General features: G+C 37.3%; 1 protein-coding gene across 3 annotated transcripts in view; it reads left to right on the top strand.

The window, feature by feature from the left end:
* Positions 1–2,432: 2,432 nt before the first annotated feature.
* Positions 2,433–22,228, top strand: part of LOC122840848 (netrin-G1-like) — a 67,865-nt gene continuing 48,069 nt past the window's right edge. For 2 of the 3 annotated variants that reach the window (XM_044133595.1, XM_044133592.1), the window contains exons 1-2: positions 3,517–4,020; positions 10,299–10,948. In XM_044133595.1, the coding sequence (XP_043989530.1) occupies positions 10,703–10,948 (246 nt within the window). In that variant the 5' untranslated portion in view covers positions 3,517–4,020; positions 10,299–10,702. Of the gene's footprint in view, positions 2,665–3,516; positions 4,021–10,298; positions 10,949–22,228 lie in introns of those variants that run through there. The other variant, XM_044133593.1, reaches the window with a different exon arrangement.

Below are 22,228 nucleotides of genomic sequence, written 5' to 3'. Positions count from 1 at the left end.
TTTTACGTATCACAAACAGCAGTTTTCATTTAACAGGAAAATTACAACACAATTAGGCCAACATGTTCAACTAATCATGGACCACTTTAAGGATTGGAGACTTTTGTGTAGTACTTTGTGTCAATTCTCTTTTAATTGACACAATATCTTTATGAAAATTGACAACAGCTTAAAAATACTTGGGGTTACCTATCATAGGGACTTGCAAAGTGAAGTCATCTAATATTTATGTCCCATCTAATTGCAAGCCATGATTACAACCTTGGCCTTAAGAAAGGCTTTTGAATAAATTGAATTAATTTAGCAGCCACGAGATGTGCCTGCATGCTGATTCACCGTGCTCCACCTTTTGGTTAAAATTAAATGCACTGATGATACATTTAGACCAAATAAATTACTCATGAAAAAAATAAATCCAAATATACATGGTATCTAAATTAGTGTTATTTCAAACATCCATCTGAGTATGGAAACAGAAACTCAAAACACTCATTCTTAACTCTGCAGGTACCAAATCTTTCTTCATCTTCTCTTTATGTCTGTCTTCACTTCCTTTTTCTTGACTGCTCACACATCCAAGAAAGGCACTGCATGATCCCACCCCCGCCACCGTTCGTTGGTCTTCCAACATGCAGCCGGGGTCACGGATGATTAAAGCTGTGGCAGGTGGACTCCACTTTGAAACCATCAATAGACCCCTGGGAGCGGAATGAAACAGCAAACCCTCCATCTCTGTCAGCCCCGGGCTCTCTGTGGCGCAGAGGGAAAGGACATGCAGAGGGTGAGAGGGCAGACTCCACCTCTGGATCCTTGTCATCCACTGTTGTGTTCAGCTGAAAACAGTGGATGAGTTATGGAGTGGAGGAGTTATGAAGGGAATCCTGGTGGGATTTAAGGCAAATTCTGTCTGTCTGCAATCTCGGTCAGAAGTTTGCATGTCGTCATCATTAACAATTTATGCCATGCTAATTTTGGCCACTTAGAGATGCATTTAAACTTTTCTTTTTTCCAGTGTGGGATGATCATACATCAAGCAACTTCAGTCATTTTAATGAACAAGCATCTAATGGACTAATATGAATTAATTTCATCTGTAATTTTTAAGCAAGACATTTAACTTTTCTTTTTAGCGGAAATGATAAGAGGTCATTTTAAGCTGGACCTGGCTTTTAGGCCTTGCATCAAATTTCAAGTTGGGATGTTATTGGGTCCATTACACTAACCCAGTGTTGAACTTGTGGAATGTTTAATGAACATGAACACTGTACCAACTATTAGGCATGGTGAGAGTGGTATAATGCTTATAGTGGTTCACATTCCAGAATGTGGGTAGAATGGTAAAATCCTGAAGACAGTTGAAGGTTCAACAAGTCAGTGATCTCTAACAACCAATTAAAACAGTTTTTTGAAATGTATAAATATGATTAATATTAAGCCCAAAGTTATATGGCATGTCAGTGATGGTTGCATGGATACATGTCCATTTATTTATCGATCTATCAGTCTATCCCAGTGACTCGAGAGCTGTCACCAATCATCTTCTGAAGAGATCAGGTTGTGATTTTAACTAATCCATGTGTGAGGCCCATACATCCCTCTCTTAATCCAAACGCTCCTGTCATTTCAGTGGATGTTATGGCATCCATAGACCATAGGATTCCGGATTTATCCAGAGCACTCCTCCCAGAGACACATGATAATCAGAGTCAGAGACAACCTCCACTGGTTTCTTTTGATTTAATAACAGCAGCTCTGAACTGAGTTCCACCTGAGTGACGGAGGTTTTAAACCAGGTAAGAATCAGTAAAGACTGCAGGTCAAGTGTGTCTGATTCATTTAAAAAACACGTTTTAGTGCAGCACAACAGTAATAAAAAACAAATGTAAAACAAATGTTATAAAACAATGAAGCTTGAGGTTAAATATCACAGGAAGCAGTGAAGTAATTTATGAAAATCCAGAGCAACACAGTAATAAAGTTAAAAATAAAATAAACACAAATAAGGCATAGAAAAAACAAAAACAGCTAAGAGGTTTGTTGAAACTCAACTGAATTAATAAAAACGTTTTAAAAATGCACTCAAACTCAAACTACAATGCTTGTGGGCTACATGAAGCTGTCCATGGTGCTGAAAACCTTAAAAAACGTTTTGTTTTGTTTTCTAAGCGAAAGCTTGGTGGACTTTGTTTTTACGCATTCTGCAGCATCTGATTAAGAAGATTCGAGTCATAAAAGTACCTATAAAGAAAAAGAACATTATTCTGCTAAGAACCCGTGTAGTTTGGAAATGTGTGCAGCAGCACCAAAGAGTGGGTTACGGATCTTGCTCAGTGACTGTGATGACCTTCAGCTGGGCGCGGCTGCTCTTATCGTGTGGTAATCTGCAGCAGTTTGGCATTACGGCACAATTAAAATGCGTATTCAAAGCGAGCTGTCAGCATGGCTGCTCGCCGCGCTGTTCGGCACCCTGTAGTGGGAGAGGGTGACATCTGTGACTCCGCGCCAAGGGAGCCCGGCAGGCGCGCCTACTTGTTCCTTCAGCGCTGCTTCCAAAAAAACCCACCGATTAATTACTCCACAGATTCAGGACAGTATTTTTTCTCTCTCTCTCTCGCTCTTTATCGGGTTTTGTTCAGCTTGAATGTCTATACACTCACATGCAAGGTAAGATCTTTTTTTTTTCTTGCTGTTTGTCCTGGAATGCATTGAGTCTCAAGGCGTTATACACGAAACAAGGAGTGTTTGACATCTGACAGGGTTATCCGCGTGAATGCAAAAGATCAGACTCCAGCCTAAATTAGACTAAGGAATCTTCACTGATTTAGAAACACACTCTCCGATCGTTTTTGAAACTTGCACGTCTAATGCCTGGGTTAGGACACGCGTTTTCTTTTGGACAGCTTTACTCTGTTTCTATTTCTATGTTTGGAAAATAACCCAAACTCACTTTCAGTGTACTCATAGGTCTTACCGTGATAACACGCAGTTTAACACCGTGAAGCATATAACTGTTGTGGGCTGATCACTGGTCACGTTCATGTAGTACTAGAACGCATTCGCTCTCTAAGATCCTATTGGACTTCGCTGCATAAGTATGAACATTAGTGATGATCACACACGCATCTGTGCCTTTTCCTATAAGTCCTATGTACTCCACAGACTTAATTCATAAAGAAAGAAACGAAACAATAGCCATAAATAAACAATCATTAATCAATATAAAAAGCTAATCATAATAATTTAAAAAATAACTAAACTACGTTTGTAAGTTTGAAAAAGAGCAAACATAAAACAAAGTTTAGTATCAAATGTAAACAATACTCCGCGCACATTTCTGCACAGAAATGTGAACTAATCACAACAGTCTTTTGAAGAAAGAAGAGTTTAGCCTCAACTGCCTGTCGCTATTATCTTTAGGACCCGGCGGAGCGTTCACGTGAAACTGGACATTGTGGCTCCATTTCAGAGATATGCTTATCTCTCTCTCCTCTCTTCTGTTCGCAAGTCGCCTGGGCTGAGAAATCTGGCAAACTGTCCCCCAAAGGTCGCTTTGCTTCGGGATGTACTTCCATCAATCTGGGGACTACGAAGTGATTCCCCTCAGCTGATGTAGCTGCTAGAGGGAGCGGGGTTATTTTTTTTCTGTGCGCCATTCCGATGAACACAGCGCCAATAAACAGCAACGCTGCGTAAAGTCCTGAGCGGACCACAGTCTATGTTCGGAAAAGTCCTGAGTGAGCGAGGACTTTTCGATATAATGATCGGATGAAAATACGCTTAGTTAGTGACACCGAAAAGTTGAAGGAAAGTTGGAGCCAACAGAAACGTCGCGGGTGTCCGGGTGAATTCACGCGTTATGCGTCAACGTTACTTCTTTTCTTTTGCCACGAGATCATTTTTGCCACTGTTAGAGCAAAAAAGACAGTATAGAAAAGGCATTCAGCTCTGGACGAGAATCCATTAAGCAAATGCTGTAAATAACTTGTTGAACAGTCAGATCGTCCGGGAGCGCAATTAAATGTGAGTATTGTTTTAGCCGCCTTTGCATGTTTTTTTTTTTTTTTTTTTTTTTTTTTTTTTTTTACAGTGTCGCTTTGTGGAGATGATCTAGTTTTAATTGGGATTCTGCTTTTATTGTGAGCGTTTCAAAAGGCTTAAAGGTTATACGGCAGCTGAAAGTAGCCTAATACTGAATGAGCGTTCTAAAGGACAAAAGTTTAATAAAAGCCAGATATTTTTATGACATTTTAAAAAGTAGGCTATTGATCTAGTCTTTAAGACTCATGGCATTCCTAACCTAATTTGGTTCTAGTAATAGCCAATTAAAGAAATATTGCTTCAAAGCCCGTTGCACAAATGTGTATTTCGCCTCTGCGGAAAATCTGACTCAGAACATTAAAAAAGCTGATTGGTGCGAGAATAAGCCATTAATCTAGCATTTGATAAATCCATATCAATTTGAGTAAATGGCTAATCTAAAAAAAAAGCCCTTTTTATTTTCTTACATACACACACTCACTATTTTAAAGATATACTGTATGTGTGTCGGATTTTAATAGTGTTTGTTTTTGCCAGCCAGTGGCGTCACCAACGAGCCGCCACAAAGGGCAACAATGGTCACCCCTAAAACTTGTCAGTTTGGTTAAAAATGTTTTTTTTGTTGTTGTTGTTTTTTTTTTTTGTTTGTTTGTTTTTTTGGTTAAAACAATTAATTTTTCAATGTAAAACGTATTTGTTTGTTTACTGCTTGCTAATCATAAATGGTAATCAGAGTTTTTATACATTTTAAAAAGAAACAATTAATTAATGTCAACATGAAATATTCCTATAAAATAGAAGGTAGTGTATAGTATTGCTTACTTATCTATGCACAATTTTTCAAAGCCAATTTTGGATACCAATATCAACTTTTTGGAACAAAACTACAAGCTTCAATGCAACATTTTTTGCTTATTTCTTTTTATTTTATATATTATGCATAGTTTGCATGCATTACTATGAATAGACCATCACTAACCCCCTTTTCCAGCCCCAGAATCTTGAGGGAAAAAAGGCAAAACACAGCTGTAGGGGTTTTACATGCCCCTACCCTCCTGTTACTAATATGCTGTGTCCTTCTTTGCATGTTAGATGACCAGAAGAAGAACTTTGAATTATAAATGGCAGCATATTTCCAATATAAGCTGTCTGGCTGTGGCTGCAGGATTATCACACTGTCTCTACATCACTCACATCCCCTCAGTGAAATTGTGGCTCTTCCACAGAAAAGTGCTGGGGGAAAAAACCCTCCCTGCAAATAACAAGTGAGCTAATGTGGCTGGTGTTGTTGGTGAAGTTAAAGGTGGAGCAGTAATAGTGTTTTTATGTGCAGGTCGTTCGAGTGCACGGACTTGCATTTGGGACACACAGAGAAAAACAGTTAAGTGACTAAAACAGAAGAGGATGAGATCTTGAATGAAGGTCTTAGAGAGAAGTGAGATTCTGAAGAAGGAAAGGGAAAAAAAACATGTTCCCACACAGACGTGTTTCTGCTTGCCAATGGATCCCACTGTGACTCATATTGAGGGGTTGGCTTTTGGCTCTGAGGATGTTGGGAGAATTTATCCATTTATTGTTGTTCTCATCAGCCAGAGCCAAGCAAAGCACAACATCAGTCTGCCTAAATTGGCAGCAGATCAGAAGTGATTGCTTGGAAGTCAATGCAATCAATAAACACAATGAGAAGGAATTGTGTGTGTGTGCGATGAAGGGTGGGGGTGGCGTGTGTGTGTGTGTGTGTGTGTTTGTCCGTGCATGTCTGTGCATGTACAAGCAAAAATCCTCACCAGGTGGAAAATTGTTGAAAGATAAACAACAGAATAAGCACCAGGCTGTTTCATCAAGATGCTTATTTTGTTTGCTTGCTTTTTAAAACTTTTGTGGATACTTCCAGTTAGGGATCTGACCCCTATATAGGAGTCATATTGAGATCAGATAGTCACGATCGATGACGGGGGACAAAAGCCGCACTTAAGCAGGATGACTATAAAATGAATGAAACCCATCCGGAATGATTTTTAAGAGTCTGGCAGGGGGAGTTCGTAACCATTACGAGCCATGGGGCACGACGGGCCGTCTGCTGACTTTTAAAACACTCTGCTATGCTTGAGCTGCCCAGGGGACAGGATGCAAGCAGACACAAGGGGGTGTTTCAGGGGTTTAAGGAAAAGTGAAGTGAAAGAGATGGAAAGAGGGGTAGCAGAGGGATAGAGGTGAGGTGGCTCTTCCTCTCCCTGCATATGGAGAGGTGCTTAAATATTTATGACTTTTAATATAGAATCTGACCTCGTATTTTTTTCGCGGTGAAATTATGGCATTCCCGAGCTGCTTGCCGCATTTTGAGCACTGTCACCGAGACAGAGATATGAGAAAAAGGGAAAACATGAGTAGAAGACAATATTTGGTAATATCAAACTCTGAACAGAGGCTATAATAGGTTGTGCTGTCTTTACACTATACCTGCAAAAATGTGTGCTTTAGGATAAAGTGGTGATGCTAAAGATACATTTGAAATATTTAGCATTTTAGAGGATTTATTTTCACAAGCCTGCATTACTTCATAGTACTTTTGTGAAGCTGTCATTACTCAATGTGGGAAAGATTAACTCTTCTAATGGCGAATCCAACTGCTGCCTCTTATTAATCATAAATGTTTCTTTTAAATAAGAAGATAAGTGACCACCTCTACACACAGCTGATACCTAATTTGACATGGAGCATTGTGAATGTCAGAATTAGGATTATGAAGCAACCTGATAAATTGTGAAAAGATATTTGTGTGTTGAAAATGAGAGAGGCCAATCCTGTGGGGCATCTCCAATGATCACAGACTAACATTTATATTAATTGAAAATAATGCACAAGGAAAGGAAAGGAACTTTCCTGGGGAGTTTTATTCATCACTCAGAGGTCTAGCTGTGTTATGAAATATCTAGCAGACTTCTTGTTGGGTGTCCTCTTGCTTGACAGGAGCAATATTAAAAGAACATTTCTTTCTGCTTTTTTGGATGATTTTCTCCTTTTTAAAATGGAGGCTTCCATCCTTAAATCCTGTAGAGATCAACATGTCTAGCCAGCTGTCACTAGTTCATAACTCAAAGAAACATACTTCATTACGGTTCACGTTTGAGATGATTTTGGATTTTGTTACTTTCTGTGTTCTTTAGTTCCTTTTCTTTGATTAAACTGACAATGTTTCTTTTTACATTCTCTTACATTCACATTTGGTTCTCTCTGAACCAAAGTTCAGAGAGGATGGGACTTTGATTCTTGTGTTTAGTTATTCCTTGTTTATCTAGTTTAATTATGCTTCTTAGGTATTGTTGTTCTTTAGTGTTAGATTCATTTCCTAGACTTAGAGCTTTGTATACTCTTGCTTGCTCTCTGTGCCACTTTCTTGCTCTCTTTCCCCTCACACCTGAAATCAGTTAGCCAATCAGCCCAGGTCCATTGTTCCATGTTCACTCTCTCATTACTTAAACACTTCTGCTCCTCACTCTCCTTCCTGGTTTCTCCTGTTATACCTTGTTATCCCTGCAGTTTCTGTGCCACTCTTTATTTCCTGGATTCTTCTGGTTTTTATTCTACTCTGGCTCACTGCATTCCCCTTGTCTCCATGTTTGTTGTTGTTTTTAATTAAATCCTTCAACATGGTCCATGCTCCCAATTATTGCTCTGTACATTTTAAGTCATGCTCAGTATAAAGTCAGAAGTTCTGTTAAGCCTTTGAAAATGGGTCAGACAGTGCTCTGGTCAAATGCAGCCAAAATTAAACTTTGTGGCCAAAATGTTTATATGTGTAGTGACAAAGTAAGACTCCACATCACCCTAAGCACACCATGCCAATAAATCAGGCTGGCATTATTATGCTAGGAGGATTATTTTTTTCAGCAGGAACAAGAAAGCTAATCAGAGTCTATCAGAAGATAGATGGAGCTAAAAACACAGCAAAGCAGGAAGAAAACATTTTAAATGCTGTGAAAGACTTGAGAACAGGGCAGAAGTTTGTCTTCTCGCAGGACGGAAACCATAAACTTCATCTAAAGCTATAATGGAATGCTGTGGGCCAAAACTCTTTCACTTTTTAAAATGGCCCAGTCAGAGTCTAGACATATATCCAATTGAGAATCTGTGGCAATATATGAAAACGAATGCTCACTGATGATCTCCTTTCATAAGGATGGAATAGGAGCCATTTTGCAAATACGAGCCGAAGTTTCACTCCGTGTAAAGCTGATACCTTCATCTACCCTACTAAAAAATGTGTGTGATTGTAATGCAATAAAATGTGGAAGTACCAGGGTGTCAATTTGTTTGCAAGGTACTTTCGTTGTGTTTTTACATTTAACTACAATATTAAAAAAATGAGAGGCTTTTTTTGACAAATTACAGAAAGCTTTATTTGAACGTTACCTCAGTTAGTGGATCTGTTATCAATGGTATAAATCTAGGAAAAATAATCCAGTGAGGATTTACTCACCTATACTCAGGTACAGGTGAGGTGTTTTGTGTAATTTACAACAACCTACATTTTATTGTACTTTTTAGAATGACGATTATCTATCTTCAATAAGAAAGAGAAGTAACTGATCCAACTTGTGCCTTGAAAGATATTAACCATGTAGTCATGGTAACATTGTTGTCTTTGTTGAAGGTGTTGAATTATTTATTTATTTATTTATTTATTTATTTATTTATTTATTTATTTATTTATTTATTTATTTATTTATTTATTTATTTATTTATTTATATAATATTTATTTAATTTTATTTATTAATATTTATTAAATTTTTTGCTGACCCATTTATTGGCACCCCTGAAAAGATATGCAATTGGTCTTAAAATGAAATGATTTTCTATTTTTTCCAACCCAACCTTTAATCAGATTACATATATTCATATAGTCAGTCAGCTAAGATAACTGATGAATTATTGTTTTTTAAAAATCTCTGGTGCATGATTATTGATATTATTATTGATACAGCTGCTATTACTACTTTTTTACCATCTCCTTGTGCTTTCAGTCTTTTATTAAGGTTGGAGCACAGTGGGATGCTTTCTATGCACAATGTCACTACATCATCCGGAGTTTTGGGTTCTCACCGATGCTTCATTGTTTCGTTCCTAAATCCTAAATGGAACGTGTGTTTCATTTAGGATTTAGGTCTGACAGACTCATAGTCTAACACATTCCCAACTACAGTGGGCAGAAAGTCATAAGCTACGTTTCCAAATCTTAATTCTTTGTTTCATGCTAACCAACCTGGAGTCTTTGTTGTCAAAAATGCTTAATATTGGTCTCATCTGAACAAATAAGAAGGTTTTTGTTTTTGTTTTTTTTCCTGGGATGCTTTCTACACAACTAGATTGAATGCAGATAGCATTTATTTGTTGCTATGGCTATGTTGATATGTGTTTACCCTTGATAGAGATTTTTATAGCCATCTCACTGTCCTTTTATGCAGGATGACAGTAACATCAGGTCTTCAGGCTTAACATGTTAATTTTTGTTCTAACATTAGATATGGACAAGTTTACCTTTTTAAATAGATGTCACGTGTGCCAACAGTTAGTGTCTTTGTTGAAAACTGTTATTTTTTAACATTAGATATTTTTCCAAATGAAAATAAAATTTGCATCTAAATTTCTTTGTATAAAAATAAGCTACTAAAATTATAAATGTTTTTGGCACGAAATATATAGAACTTATTTTTATCGCAGCAAAACGACCCTGAGGATAACTCCACTAATCCAAATCTCCTATTTCAGAGGCAGTTGTTCTTCTTGATACACTCTTTATTTTAAGATTATATAGGTCTCTGAAGACTGCTGCGAGTCACCTTTGCCTGATGAGTTACATCATCTGACTGATGGCTTGTGAAAGCTGTGAGAAACATACAATACCTCAAATAAACCATTTCTGTCTCACTGTTTTACTTTAATGCATCCCAAATGCGTCTAAGGGGACTTAGACAGATGTTGCTATGCACAAAGGGTGTCGAAGGAGTCAGAAAAAGGGATCTGACACATGGAAATAAGGCTTTTTGTATGAAAATCTTATGGAGATTATGCTTTACGGAGCAAGTTCGATTTAAATTGTATGCTGTGGTTTCGACATAGTCATTACAGAGCATTACATACAGACAGAAGAACCTTGCGTTGTGTTTTACTACCCTATACGCAATGAAGGTTTTATGTTTGTCGTATTTTAGTGTGGTAACATTTTCCAACTGTCTTTTTTTCGTCTCCTGTCTTTTAGGATGCTGCCAGTGGCAAACACCACAATTGACGGGCGATCAAGATCAGAATCTGCTGGCATATGAGAAGTGTTGCTCGTCTTTAAACATCACATCTGACCGATTGTTGACCTTTTCATCAGTGATCAGCACTGTTGAGAAAGCTCACTTGTTGGCACATCTCATCAGCCAGTCAGATGTGCTGCCAATCAAAGCCAGAATAACGACGTGGACGCTAATAGTTGCCTGAATCTGCTCACACACAAGTTGAAGATGCTTCCACTGTTCCGAAATGCTTCACCGCACCATTCAGACCCTCAAGTGATTTAGAACCTTCCCTGTAGTACAGCAAAGAGGCAGTTGCAGCTTTAAAGACAAAAAACTTAGAAGAGGAATTCTAAAAAAGCCACAAAGAAAAAGATCAGCAATGTTTTGGCCTATATTACTCACCCTGCAGGCTGTGTGCACCAGTGTGACACATGCTATGCAACATTACCCTGCAGCCTGGGGACACTATGACGTGTGCAAGTCCCAGATCTATACAGAGGAGGGCCTGGCATGGGACTACATGGCTTGTCAGCCAGAAGCCACCGACATGACAAAGTACCTGCGAGTGGCCCTCGACCCCCCAAACATCACGTGTGGAGATCCGCCTGAGACGTACTGCGCTTTGGTGAGTCGTAACCTCGCTTGTCCCCTGATGGAGACAAATGAGGCTGTAGGCAGGATCACACAGCATATTGGGTCAGGGATAGAGAGCGGAGCCTATGAGGCAATATGGTGCCGTAGAGGCAGAGATTAATGTGCATAGACCCGGTGAGCAATAGGAAACAAGTTCTAAGTGCAGCCGGAGCGCACACATGCACATGTTTCCGCATGCGTAAACACAGATTAAAGATGAGTTCAGATAAATTGGCAAATACTGACAGATGTAAGTGATCCCAATTTAGAGGAAGTCTTTTATATAACTTTAAGCACAGTAAGCAAACATAAGCATAAATACATAAGTTGAAACTGTAAACTCACAATGTATTTGCATAACTGTTAATAGAAAATTATACAATGTATACTTATATTAAATTCTTGATTTTTATTTTTTTTTGTTAAACTCTATTTAGGATTTATATTTTCTCTATTTCCAATCAGTTGTATTACATTCTGGCTGAATTTACACAATTAGATTGTATTATCTGCAACATATAATCTTATGGAAATTAGAGGAAGCGCTGCAGGAACATAAAAGAAACTCCTGCAAAAGTTTTTGGCATGCTTTTTTTTTTTTTTTTTTTTTGCGGTTACTCAACCTCTTACGGATTGCTTTTTGACACTGAAGCGGTGACTTATAACCTGGTCTTTTCCCAAACTTAGACGTTCTCGCCCATGTTTGGGGCTTACTTTCCTGAAGGATACTTTCGACAGGTTAGAATTAGACGTCCCTTACCAATGGTTGTTTTCCAGAGCATACAGGAAATAACAGGGAATGGATTTATATTATAAGACACACATAAACACCGGGGCGTGCTGTGGTGGCGTAGGCGCGACCCACGCTTGGAGGCCTTGAGTCCTCGACACGGCCGTCGCTGGTTCGATTCCCGGACCCGCAACATTTGCCGCATGTCTTCCTCCCTCTGCTTCCCTCCTTCCTGTCACCCTACTGTCATATAAGGGACACTAGAGCCCACAAAAAGACCCCCTGGAGGGAAAAAAGAAAAAAAAAGACACACATTAACACCAAATAAGACTGCACACATACACACACGCCCACACACACCTACAGTATATCTTTCTAACTTCACAAGGACTCAACATTGGCCTCCATTCATTTTGCAGTCATTCCTACAGCTTAACTCTAACCCTGACCCTTCACATAATCTAAACTCAATTCCCATTTCAGTTCTAAACCCAACCCCTAATCCAAAAATAGAACTTCTCTTTAATGGTCCTGGGCTTTCTGCCCCACAATGAGTCCTCACAATGCAGTATTTGTTGAAAAATGGGTCTTACAAAGTGAGAATTGCTAAAACACACACACAACAGTAAGAAAAGGGTAATTGTACTTATGTGCATGCTTGATCACTCAGTGCTGTGTTTCGGCCCTTACAAGCCATTATCAACAGTTCATCCCTGGGTTGAGTTTGTTTGGAAACACACTTAAAGTAAGCTTAAAGAGCCCATAGGCTTTAGTGACTCATTAAAAGCTGTGTGCCTGCCCACCGAGAGCTGAAGCAAGTAAACATTTACCAATTAGGATGGTCTTCCTTAAAAGTGAAACTTTTTTTTAATTTCGCTGCACCAGATGGCATTGAGACATTTAATGCCACCGTAGAATGAAAAAGGAGTTAGTCTGGTGTATTCATGTGTGATATTCTTTGGAGCCTTGTGTCAAAACAAGCTGTGTAACCTTCATCATCCCTGTAAATTTATTGGAATGTGCAACATTAACACAACGCAAGGAGCAGGATGAGCAAAACAGAGCTGAATACTGTTGCCAAGTTTGTGAAGACCTTTTCCTCCTAATTTTACTCATCCAGCTGGATGCTTTTAGAACAATTTTCTATATCCTTTTTCCTTTTTTTTTTCAAATTTTGGTGATTACAATTATGACATTGTTTTATTTATTTTGTTTAGGTTTTGTTGTGTATGTGCAGTAAAGTAATTAGTCAGATATTTTAATAACAAAAAACAGTGTATTACAGCAAAGATGAAAGAAAAAGGTACAAGGTTTTTGCATTTTTAGCACATACACTCCCGAATTATGAGACATGCATTTGCATTTACACCCCTTTACTCTGATACCTCTAAGTAACATCATGCTCTGGGGATGCTTTTTTTGAGGAGGCAATTGAACTAAGTATAGGACTACTTTAAAAAAATGACTGTCAAACGCAGCAGAAAACTTTAGAGGTGCACCAGTAGAATCTCTAATATTGCTTGAGATACAAAGCAATTGTTTAAACATTATTTAAGCGTCAGAGTAGATTAGCCAAAGTACAGACAAATGAGAGCCAGTGGCAAAATTGAAGATTGCTCTTCAGATACATTACCCAAGAAGAATAGGTGGAAGTATTATTTTCTGTGTACTTCTATATGACTTGAGCAAAATGTGTTAAAATAATATAGTGACTTTGCTACTCTTAGTGGTGCTGGGTTTTCATTGCAAATTTTTCTGCTGCTGCTATTTTTTGTTCTTTGATTTATTTTGTTCTATTCTTTGTCATATGGTCATAAGTAAATGAACATATGCTTAGAGCCTTGCAGCCGTATTTTCAGTGGAAGATGGATATACAAGGTATGGCGTCAGGGAGGCTGAGCACAGGCACCACTTTGAGTTTTACACACAAAAAAATCCCAGCTATATACATTAAAATTTGTGGTTATAATGTGATAAAATGCCAAAATGTTCAAGGGGTGTGAATACTTTTGAAAGGCATTAAATGTTTAACTGGTTAAAACAGTTATTCTAATCAATATAAGTGTATTATGGTAAAATCTCTTTAGCTATTGCATCACTTAGTAAGAACACAAGAAGGTAATTACATGCTATTGCATCAGCTGTTTGTGCAATACATTTTGAAAATAATCAGCAAGAATTCAGATTTTTGTTATTTTATTGCTTGTGTGAAAAATACTATTTGAGAAGGTCTGTGTGTGTGCTTTCCTTATTATTCTGGGTTACCTGAGGATTAGTGGGTAATGGTTAGTAATTTCTTCAGTATTTCTGACTCTTCAGGTTTGCAGACCATTTTATAATATAAAAATATCTCATATATATAGATTTTAGATTGAAAAAGAAAGAAATGCATTTTCATAGAATGACAAAAATAAGTGATAGGTCAAGATAAAAAATATATCTCACTAATGCATCAGAGAAGGTAAGGGTAAGAATCAGAACCTTCAACATTATTTGCTTAGAGGTTGTTTAGTTATAAAAAGCATAATTGTAGATGTTTTAAGTGGTTAAGTAGTCCATTATAAAATAATAGCAAGCATAACTATTGTGCTCAGAAATATTTTCTAAATGACTAAAATGTTTCTCTAATGCAGTATTATTTCAAGTAGCCTAAATATAAGTACATAAATTTGGACTTTATGTCCAAATTATTAGGCATGAATTCTTACTTGGTAAGAATTCATGCTTGAACAAGGAGGACAAGCCAAGTCCATAGAGAAAGGCTAGAATTTCAACCCAGAAACTTTTTGTTTTGTGTCAACAATGCCAGGCAAATGCATCAATGTGCAGCATTCTTTTTCATACATTCTCAGAACGCAAAACTTCCACTTGACCGGCACTCTTGTGCTGACCTCATCTGAACTGAGAAATTAACAAATCAGTTGGTGATTTGCGGCACTTCGGTCACTCAGATGATTCGTTCGGATGAACAAATTGTTCATTAAGGACACAATGTGGCATTCTCTATTCATAAATATGAAACTAATATGAAGCAAGGAACATTTTTTATTCTATCGAATGTAGAGAAGCCAAGATTGACTAATTCTACAGCTTGGATGGATTTGAAATTATCATTGATTGGATGATTAGGAACAAAGCATTATGGACTGGCTTAAATGGATGTTGTGTGCTTAATCTGTTTGCATACTTTGCTGGCACACAGTCAAACAGGCACCAGTGACCTTATCTACTGGTGGGCCGTCTGGGATGAGGGACCACCATTAGAAAGTGATCAATGTTAGACATGAGAGAAACTAGCAAATGAGCTCTTTCTGCTTATCACTAAGTTGCGAATACAAAGTGATTTTATTTTGAATTCAACATAAGGCTGATGCTTTTTATTTTATTGGCATCTACAAAAGTAGGAGTTTGGGACTTGCATTGTTCAGAGCAGAAACGGAACCCATAAGATCGCAAAACATGTCTGGAAGGAGAAAAGTTGGCTGAAGGAGCATAGTCTATGATTATTAGCCACATAAACATGTTCCCTCATAACACTATTGATACTGAGTGAACAGAGATGCATTTTTTGCAAGGCACAGAGTTTACAGTGTAATGTTCTAAAAACTGCATAAAACACTAACCATACATTAAGGATACTTTGTGTACTAACTTAAGATGAACACTAAGAGAGCAGGGTCGAAGACAGTTAATCTCCATTCGAAAAAACCTATTTGATTTGTTTATTTGCTCATTTTTTTCAGATGAAGGCCTTCAGCCACAGTTCAGAATGCTTGTTCTCCTCAACTGCATAAACCCCTTCATAAAGTACCTGTAATAACAATATATTTTGATCTGCACTGCTGCACATCTGATCTATACAGTCCATAGCTCAAAAATACAACTTAACTAAAAAGTACTCAACAAATTGGGTTTTCTAAGCACTTTTCAAATTTTCTATTAAATGTAATTAATCATTTTATTCATCATAATTTTGTCGTCAGTAATTAAAATAGATATTTAAATGATCATTATTAATAAAAGTCTAATTAGACACACATGGATGCATATAGTCAAAGCAGTTATCACATCGGTTCCTTCCTGCTTTAGTTGTGAAACTAGACTGACTGACTGACTGAATGAATGAATAAATGAATGAATGAATGAATGAATGAATGAATGAATGAATGAGAGCTGAAAGTCAAGCATCATCCTCCCATGTGTTTTCCATAACTCACTGCCACATTGACTCGCGTCACTGAGGGAGTTGTGTAAACATTGCTAAGGCTCTGTAAGTAATCATGCTTATGGCAGCTACTCTGGATGAAACCAAATAAATTCCTATAATTCTTTCAAACTTTACACACTTATTTGAGAATAGATGAAAAGAGAAGTAGCTGCCAGTTCACTCCAACATATCCTGCTGTATCTGTAGATGTAAAGGCGAAATGAAATCTCCCCTAAGCTCCTTGGAGACGACACATTACCGGCCGTCTGTGCGGACGACTCATCTCTGACAATACAACGAGTCACTGTGAACTTTCAGTCTTTGTCTTACTTGTCAACAACAGCTAATGTTAGCGTCTTCTAAATAGACTTTAGAGGCACAGATAGATTATAGATAATAGAAAATGGTTGGAAGATTTGCTGGCAGAAATTGCTAAATTTGAAGAATGTATATTATGTATGAGCTCTGCCAGTTACATTTTGTTATGGAAACAAATTGCTGTTTACTATGTTGCCTGTCAAAGTTTCTTTCCAAAGCAAGGTTATGCAAATAGGCGTTTGCATTGAAGTTTTGTGAAAAAACGATTTCTATACAGCTTAAATGCCATCTCACTGTAGCGCAAAAAAACTTTTTATTGAAAAATGTTTTTAATTTTTAATTGCTGTGTTTCCATTATGCTAATTTATTTTTATAATTTCAATTTGTCAGGTGAGTGGAAGTGCGGCTAGTGTTCTTGAGGAAGGTTAAAGAAGGCAGTGAGGGCTGTGTTTTCCGGAGGTCAACCATCATTGCCAACCTCCAGGTGGTTCTGACTGCACCAGTGCACCAGGTTTTGGTTTTGAAGATTTGTGCACCTCCGTAGAGCACACTGTAGATTGTTGCAGTGGTTTCATTTTCCTTTTAGAATGATTTTATCACACTTGTCTCAGAAAACTTTAATCATGTTCTCGGTTTTTGAAGATGTCAACTATTTAAAATTTTCTTTGAAAACCCCAGTAGACAAAGACTGCATCTCTCTTGAACTTTTGTTTCTGGCTATGAAACAGTTGTGCGGCAGTTGAAACCCAAAAAACCTTTTACATACCAAACACTTGCAACAATGACAAATTCTTGTTGGAGAGAATCAGAGCAGGGCTTAAAAGAAAAAAATACACAGAAATCGACTTTCCAGCTCAAACCAGAACTGCACTATTATTGCTTCTTTATTGCGTAAGAAGATAATTTTCGGGAGACGGGTTGACTAATTTGCTCAGATGATAATAAATGGAAGGATTGGTCACATTCGTCAAGCTCTCTTGTTTAGAAACCATAGTTCTGTCGAAAATTGCTCCTCAGCTAATTCATTTCCCTTTTTATATAAATTTATATTTGAAACTACTTTAATTTTTAGAGTTTGCTGTACCTTGCAAAATTATTATTATCGTTTGGCTACTTCATAACCAAAAAGTTCAATTTATTTTATATTTTACCTTTTACCATTTTGATATAGATGCCTTCTTACAAATCTTAAAATTGTAGCCCAAGAAGTAGTAAATAAAACCTTGTTTATCTATTTGAAGAATAGTAAAGGAAACCAAGAAAACCAAGAAACACAAAGTAGGACAGGGATAAAGTGAAACTTTATCTAGGTAAAATATTAAGATAGCTGGGCTATTAAAAAAATATTACACCTATTATTGGTGCTCTCTACAAATGTCACATCTTTTTCAGGGCAGTAGCAAATGAAAAGCAATAAGTTCTTCTGTTTTAGGTTTAAGAAAAACCATGTAGAAAACACAGCAATCATGCTGAAGAAGGTGCTCTGCTTAAATGAAACTAAAATTAAACTTTGTGCCTTATGTGCAAATTTTCATGGTTGAAGGAAAACAAAAACTGCAACAACAAAATCACGCTGAACTCACTATCCCCACCCTGAAACATGTTGGTGACAGCTACATGCTCTGGGTTGACAATGAAGAAGGTCAGATTGAATGAAAGGATGTGTTATGCTTGGCTCAGTCAAAGCCCAGGCCTAAATCTAATTGGAAGCTGATGTTCACATGTTAATCAGGCAATTTCACACTATTTTGCAAAGGAGAATGGGCAAAAATTTTAGTCTTTGAATGCTTAAAGCTGGTAGAGACCGACGTCAATGGACTTTTGTACACCTTTCATTATTTTCCATTCATCTAACAGTGATACACTAATTTGGTCAACAACAACCACAACAAAAAAACAAAAACAAATGAAATATATTTGTTTTTTAGGTTGTAACACGACAAAATGTGAAAAGTTTTAACAGGTATAAATATTTTTCCAGGACACTGTAATCTTTCACAGATACTACCTCAAGCCAGTTTGAGCATCTATATGATGACCTGTGTGTTTACCTCATGATGCTGAAATGTCAAACAGGTCAGAGGTTAAATGCGGAACTGTCATTGCCCCTCTTTGATCCCTGCACCCTTTCTCCTCACTGGGAGATTCACTCATCCATGTATTTGTTTGGAGACAGGGAACAGTTGGAGCGTTTAACTTGCCGTCACCTTAGTGCCCTTGACTTTGTTGTGAACTGGCCCTGCCCAGCACATCATCACTGCACCACTGCGTACCAAGACACCGAGATGACATGCAACATGTCCCCTGGCTCCAGGACGGGGGGGAGAATCATCATTTATTCTTTCACTTGCTGCCATCTTCTTTGTTTCTTGGCTTTTTAATTTCCCACTTTCTTGTTTTCTGTCAGCTGATGATGCATAATATCCAAGTCTTGTTTGAACACGTCGGGGTTCGCTGCTCTATATGAGGTGAGCAGATGACAGATAGAGATATGCCGACATTTCTTTTCTGGGATCGGTGACAGGTTAATTCTTGGACGGTTGTAAATACAAAGAAAGATGAATTATGCATGGCGATATAAAGGAAAGTGATAGACTTTGGGTTTTGACATTAAGACCTTTTAAAGAAAGATTAACATTTAAATGCATGTTTCCTCACTGAGAATCACATTAATAGTATGTGCTTTATCGATTTATTTTTAAGGTAAATTTTACAGAAGGCTTATTTCTTCGATTTACAAGTTGTTTTCTCACTGTAAAATGTTAACTTAATTCTTCTGCTTCCGGTCTCTGCTGTTAAAGTTACCTTAAATTACAACACATATTGTTTTCTAAATCTTATGTGTTCAACTAAGAACACAAATACATTTCTATGTATTTCTACATCTTACAAATGAAAATAAAACATTTCAAAACTATATGGTTGTACTAAAAACATATGTTTGTTTGATTTAACTTTAACATTAATCTCAAAAATATGCATATTCCTGGTATTTTTAGATAAAATATCAGCTTTATCTAACCAATGTGTTTGTTTCAGATCTGAGTTAGATGGGGCATTTAGATAACAGAAACAATATGGTGTCTGTTTTTATTTGTTGAAACAGGATGTTGAAAATTCTTTATACCCTCTTCAATAATCAAAAGAAAATTCTTTATTGGGATTATTGCAATTAAATTCTTTTTAAGTGGTAACAAGCTTTTTGCATGTTTCCACTTTTTGATGGTATTTTGGTGATTTAACGCAAAGCACATTAATGTATTAGACCATCCTAATCAAAGTAAAGACCTATATTTACTTGAAACCTATTTGGGGGGATAGCGTTCTGCATTCATAGCCATTGTCTCTGCAATACTTCCAACCCTTTTCTTTGGTTTAAACTCCATCTGTGTCTGTAAAGTCCATTTAGAAGGTGTTTGGATTAGTTGTTTTAGATATATAGACCTGGAGTTCAGAATGTGTCTTTTTATCTGCAGAGACATATGCTTCTGAGACATTTTTATGAAGGAATGAAATTGGAGTTATTTTGCAAAATGTATATCAGAGAATACACAATACATTACAATAATAAAATAGAAAATTAGTCATCGAGTATAAAGCATGTCAAAAATCTGGACTGATTTGGAATATATTTTTAAGATTTTTGCTCTACTCATGCACTAAGTCAAAGGAGCAAGACTTGACAGAGAGAAATAGTAGCAAGATGACAGGCAACTGTTGCGACCCACCTACCCTTAGGAAACCCAGCCATCATGCTGTCAGGCCATATTGATCTCTGAGAAAGAGTGAAAGAGGCTGCGCTTCAGACGGGAGAGAAGCCAGAGAGCTTGGGATGAAAACACAGCTAAGGAAGAATGTTCGTTACCAAAAGAGGTGATGGTGTGATTTTATCATTCTCAGTGAATGGGTGACATTTCAGCAATGCTTTATTCCTCACTTTGGCATTTAAAATTAATAAAAAGACTAATAACTATGCAGATTGAAAAGATGGAGGACGAGTTGACACACTGTGAGCTGGCGCCTTGACGAACAATGCCGCAGTTTCGTTCTCATGCTTTTCTTTCTTTCACTCTCTCAATTTCATCCCAGTTCCTATCAATTTATTTGAAATGACCCTTGCATCTCAAACAGCTCAGAACGGAGCGGGTGTCCTCTGATTTTCTGCTGAATGACAATTTGCTCAGATCCAGTCAAACATTTCTGTGTGATTCAAAGGTGCTTAAATGAAACTAACAACTCACAATCGATATTGCATTGATTCAGAGGCTGCTCTTTAGTGCGTCGTTAGATTGAATGCATACTGGGATAACAGATGAATTATGCTTAGATTTTAATTTAGTTTTATAGGGCCAAATCGTAATGAAACTGAGAAAATCAATCAGAAACTAAGGTTGGTGCAAACATCTTAGTTACCAAGTACAAAGATTCTTGTAAAAACAGTCAGAAATAATGGACTTTGCACTTCCATTTATTGTACATATGACATGTCATATGTACATTCTTCAGTTAATGGAGCTTACTGTGTCATGTTCTGTGCATCAATAGTTGTTTTGTGGATACATATTAGAGACGGTCTTCTCATAAACTTTATTTGCCTGCAGTCACTTTCTAGGCTAATGCTTAATGTGTCTTATATGTAAGTTTAAAAATACATTTGATTTTTGTCCAAATAGGAAAAAAATAACCACATTTTAAGTAAATTAGGTTCTCTCATGTCTATGAAGTATGTTTTTTGTTCATAAGGCATTGATATCTGTGTGTCTCCTTGGATGTAGGATGTGAAAATTACAGTGTGCTTCTGAGTGAGGAAGAGTAAGCTACTTTTTATTGTGTCTGGGTCATTTTTTTTCTACCCCTGACTAAAGTCGGTGACGGTAGCCCCAGTATTTCCATATAAGCAATGAAATGAAATTATCACACTTAAATTATGAACAGGGACATGAACCCGCTTGTGTGCAATCAAACCTCTCAATGTTTTGATGTTGATCTGGAGGCTGAATCCTCACTTGGCTGTCGCAATGTAGACTGAAATTACAAATGCAGGTTCAGCCAAAGCTTGGAAATCAGGGGACATTTTTCAAATTGAATAATATGTCACAACTCTCAGAATGAGGGGCAACAGAAGGAAATCCCATGCTCAAAATCATCCTGTTCATAACTCTTCATCACACTTTTAGCTCCCGCATAGCGAGAGGCATTTGGCTGAGATGGGAATTTTCTTTATTGATGGAATTTAGTCACCTCTTCTATGTATTCTGTACATATAGTTGAAAATATTTGCACATCTGCATCAAGTGTGTAGTTGTGTGACTTGTAATACATCAAAATAGCCTTTAGATTTTTCATAATTGTTTAAGAAAAAATAGTCAAAAATGGAAAATACTTTTTTAATGCAACCTCTATCGGGAAAAATCAATGATCGCTATCTTCATCTTTCTTAAGCACAGTAAAACCACTAAAGTTATCCTCTTCACTGTCAGAATTAAACAGATTCAGCATCATACACTTCATTAGTCTCTCTTTCATTGTTGCTCTCAATGTCTCTCCGGCTCAGTTGCCAGGGGCCAACAACCAGGTTATTGGCCCCTGGCAACATGCATTGTTACCATGCAGCAGGAAGATTGTAGATTTGAATTTCAGCTCAGGGTTTTTCTGCATGGAATTTGCACGTTGTATGTTAGTTTTCGAGCTTCTTTTTATAGTCCAAAAACATCACCATTAGGGTATCTGGTTCTCTAAAATTCCCCTATGTATTTTTGTGTGCGTCCATGGTTACATACATTATATCCATGATTACATGGATGCACATGTAACCATGTGCCCTATAAAGGTTTGCCTTGTAACGGAAAGGGTGACCTATACAGGGTTTAGCAAACCTCTCACCCAATAACCGTTAGAGAGAAACCTTGTGACCCTGCAAAGATTAGTGGATATAGACCACGGATGAACTGGTAGAGAGATTTCAGTTTTGAAGAAAATGTGACAAAAAATTTATGTGATTTCAAAATTAAGCTTTA

The sequence above is a fragment of the Gambusia affinis genome, linkage group LG12 (assembly GCF_019740435.1).
Source record: "Gambusia affinis linkage group LG12, SWU_Gaff_1.0, whole genome shotgun sequence".
NCBI classification, from domain to species: Eukaryota; Metazoa; Chordata; class Actinopteri; order Cyprinodontiformes; family Poeciliidae; genus Gambusia; species Gambusia affinis.
The sequence above is the reverse complement of the archived record's forward strand: the minus strand, read 5'-3'. Positions and strand labels throughout refer to the sequence as shown.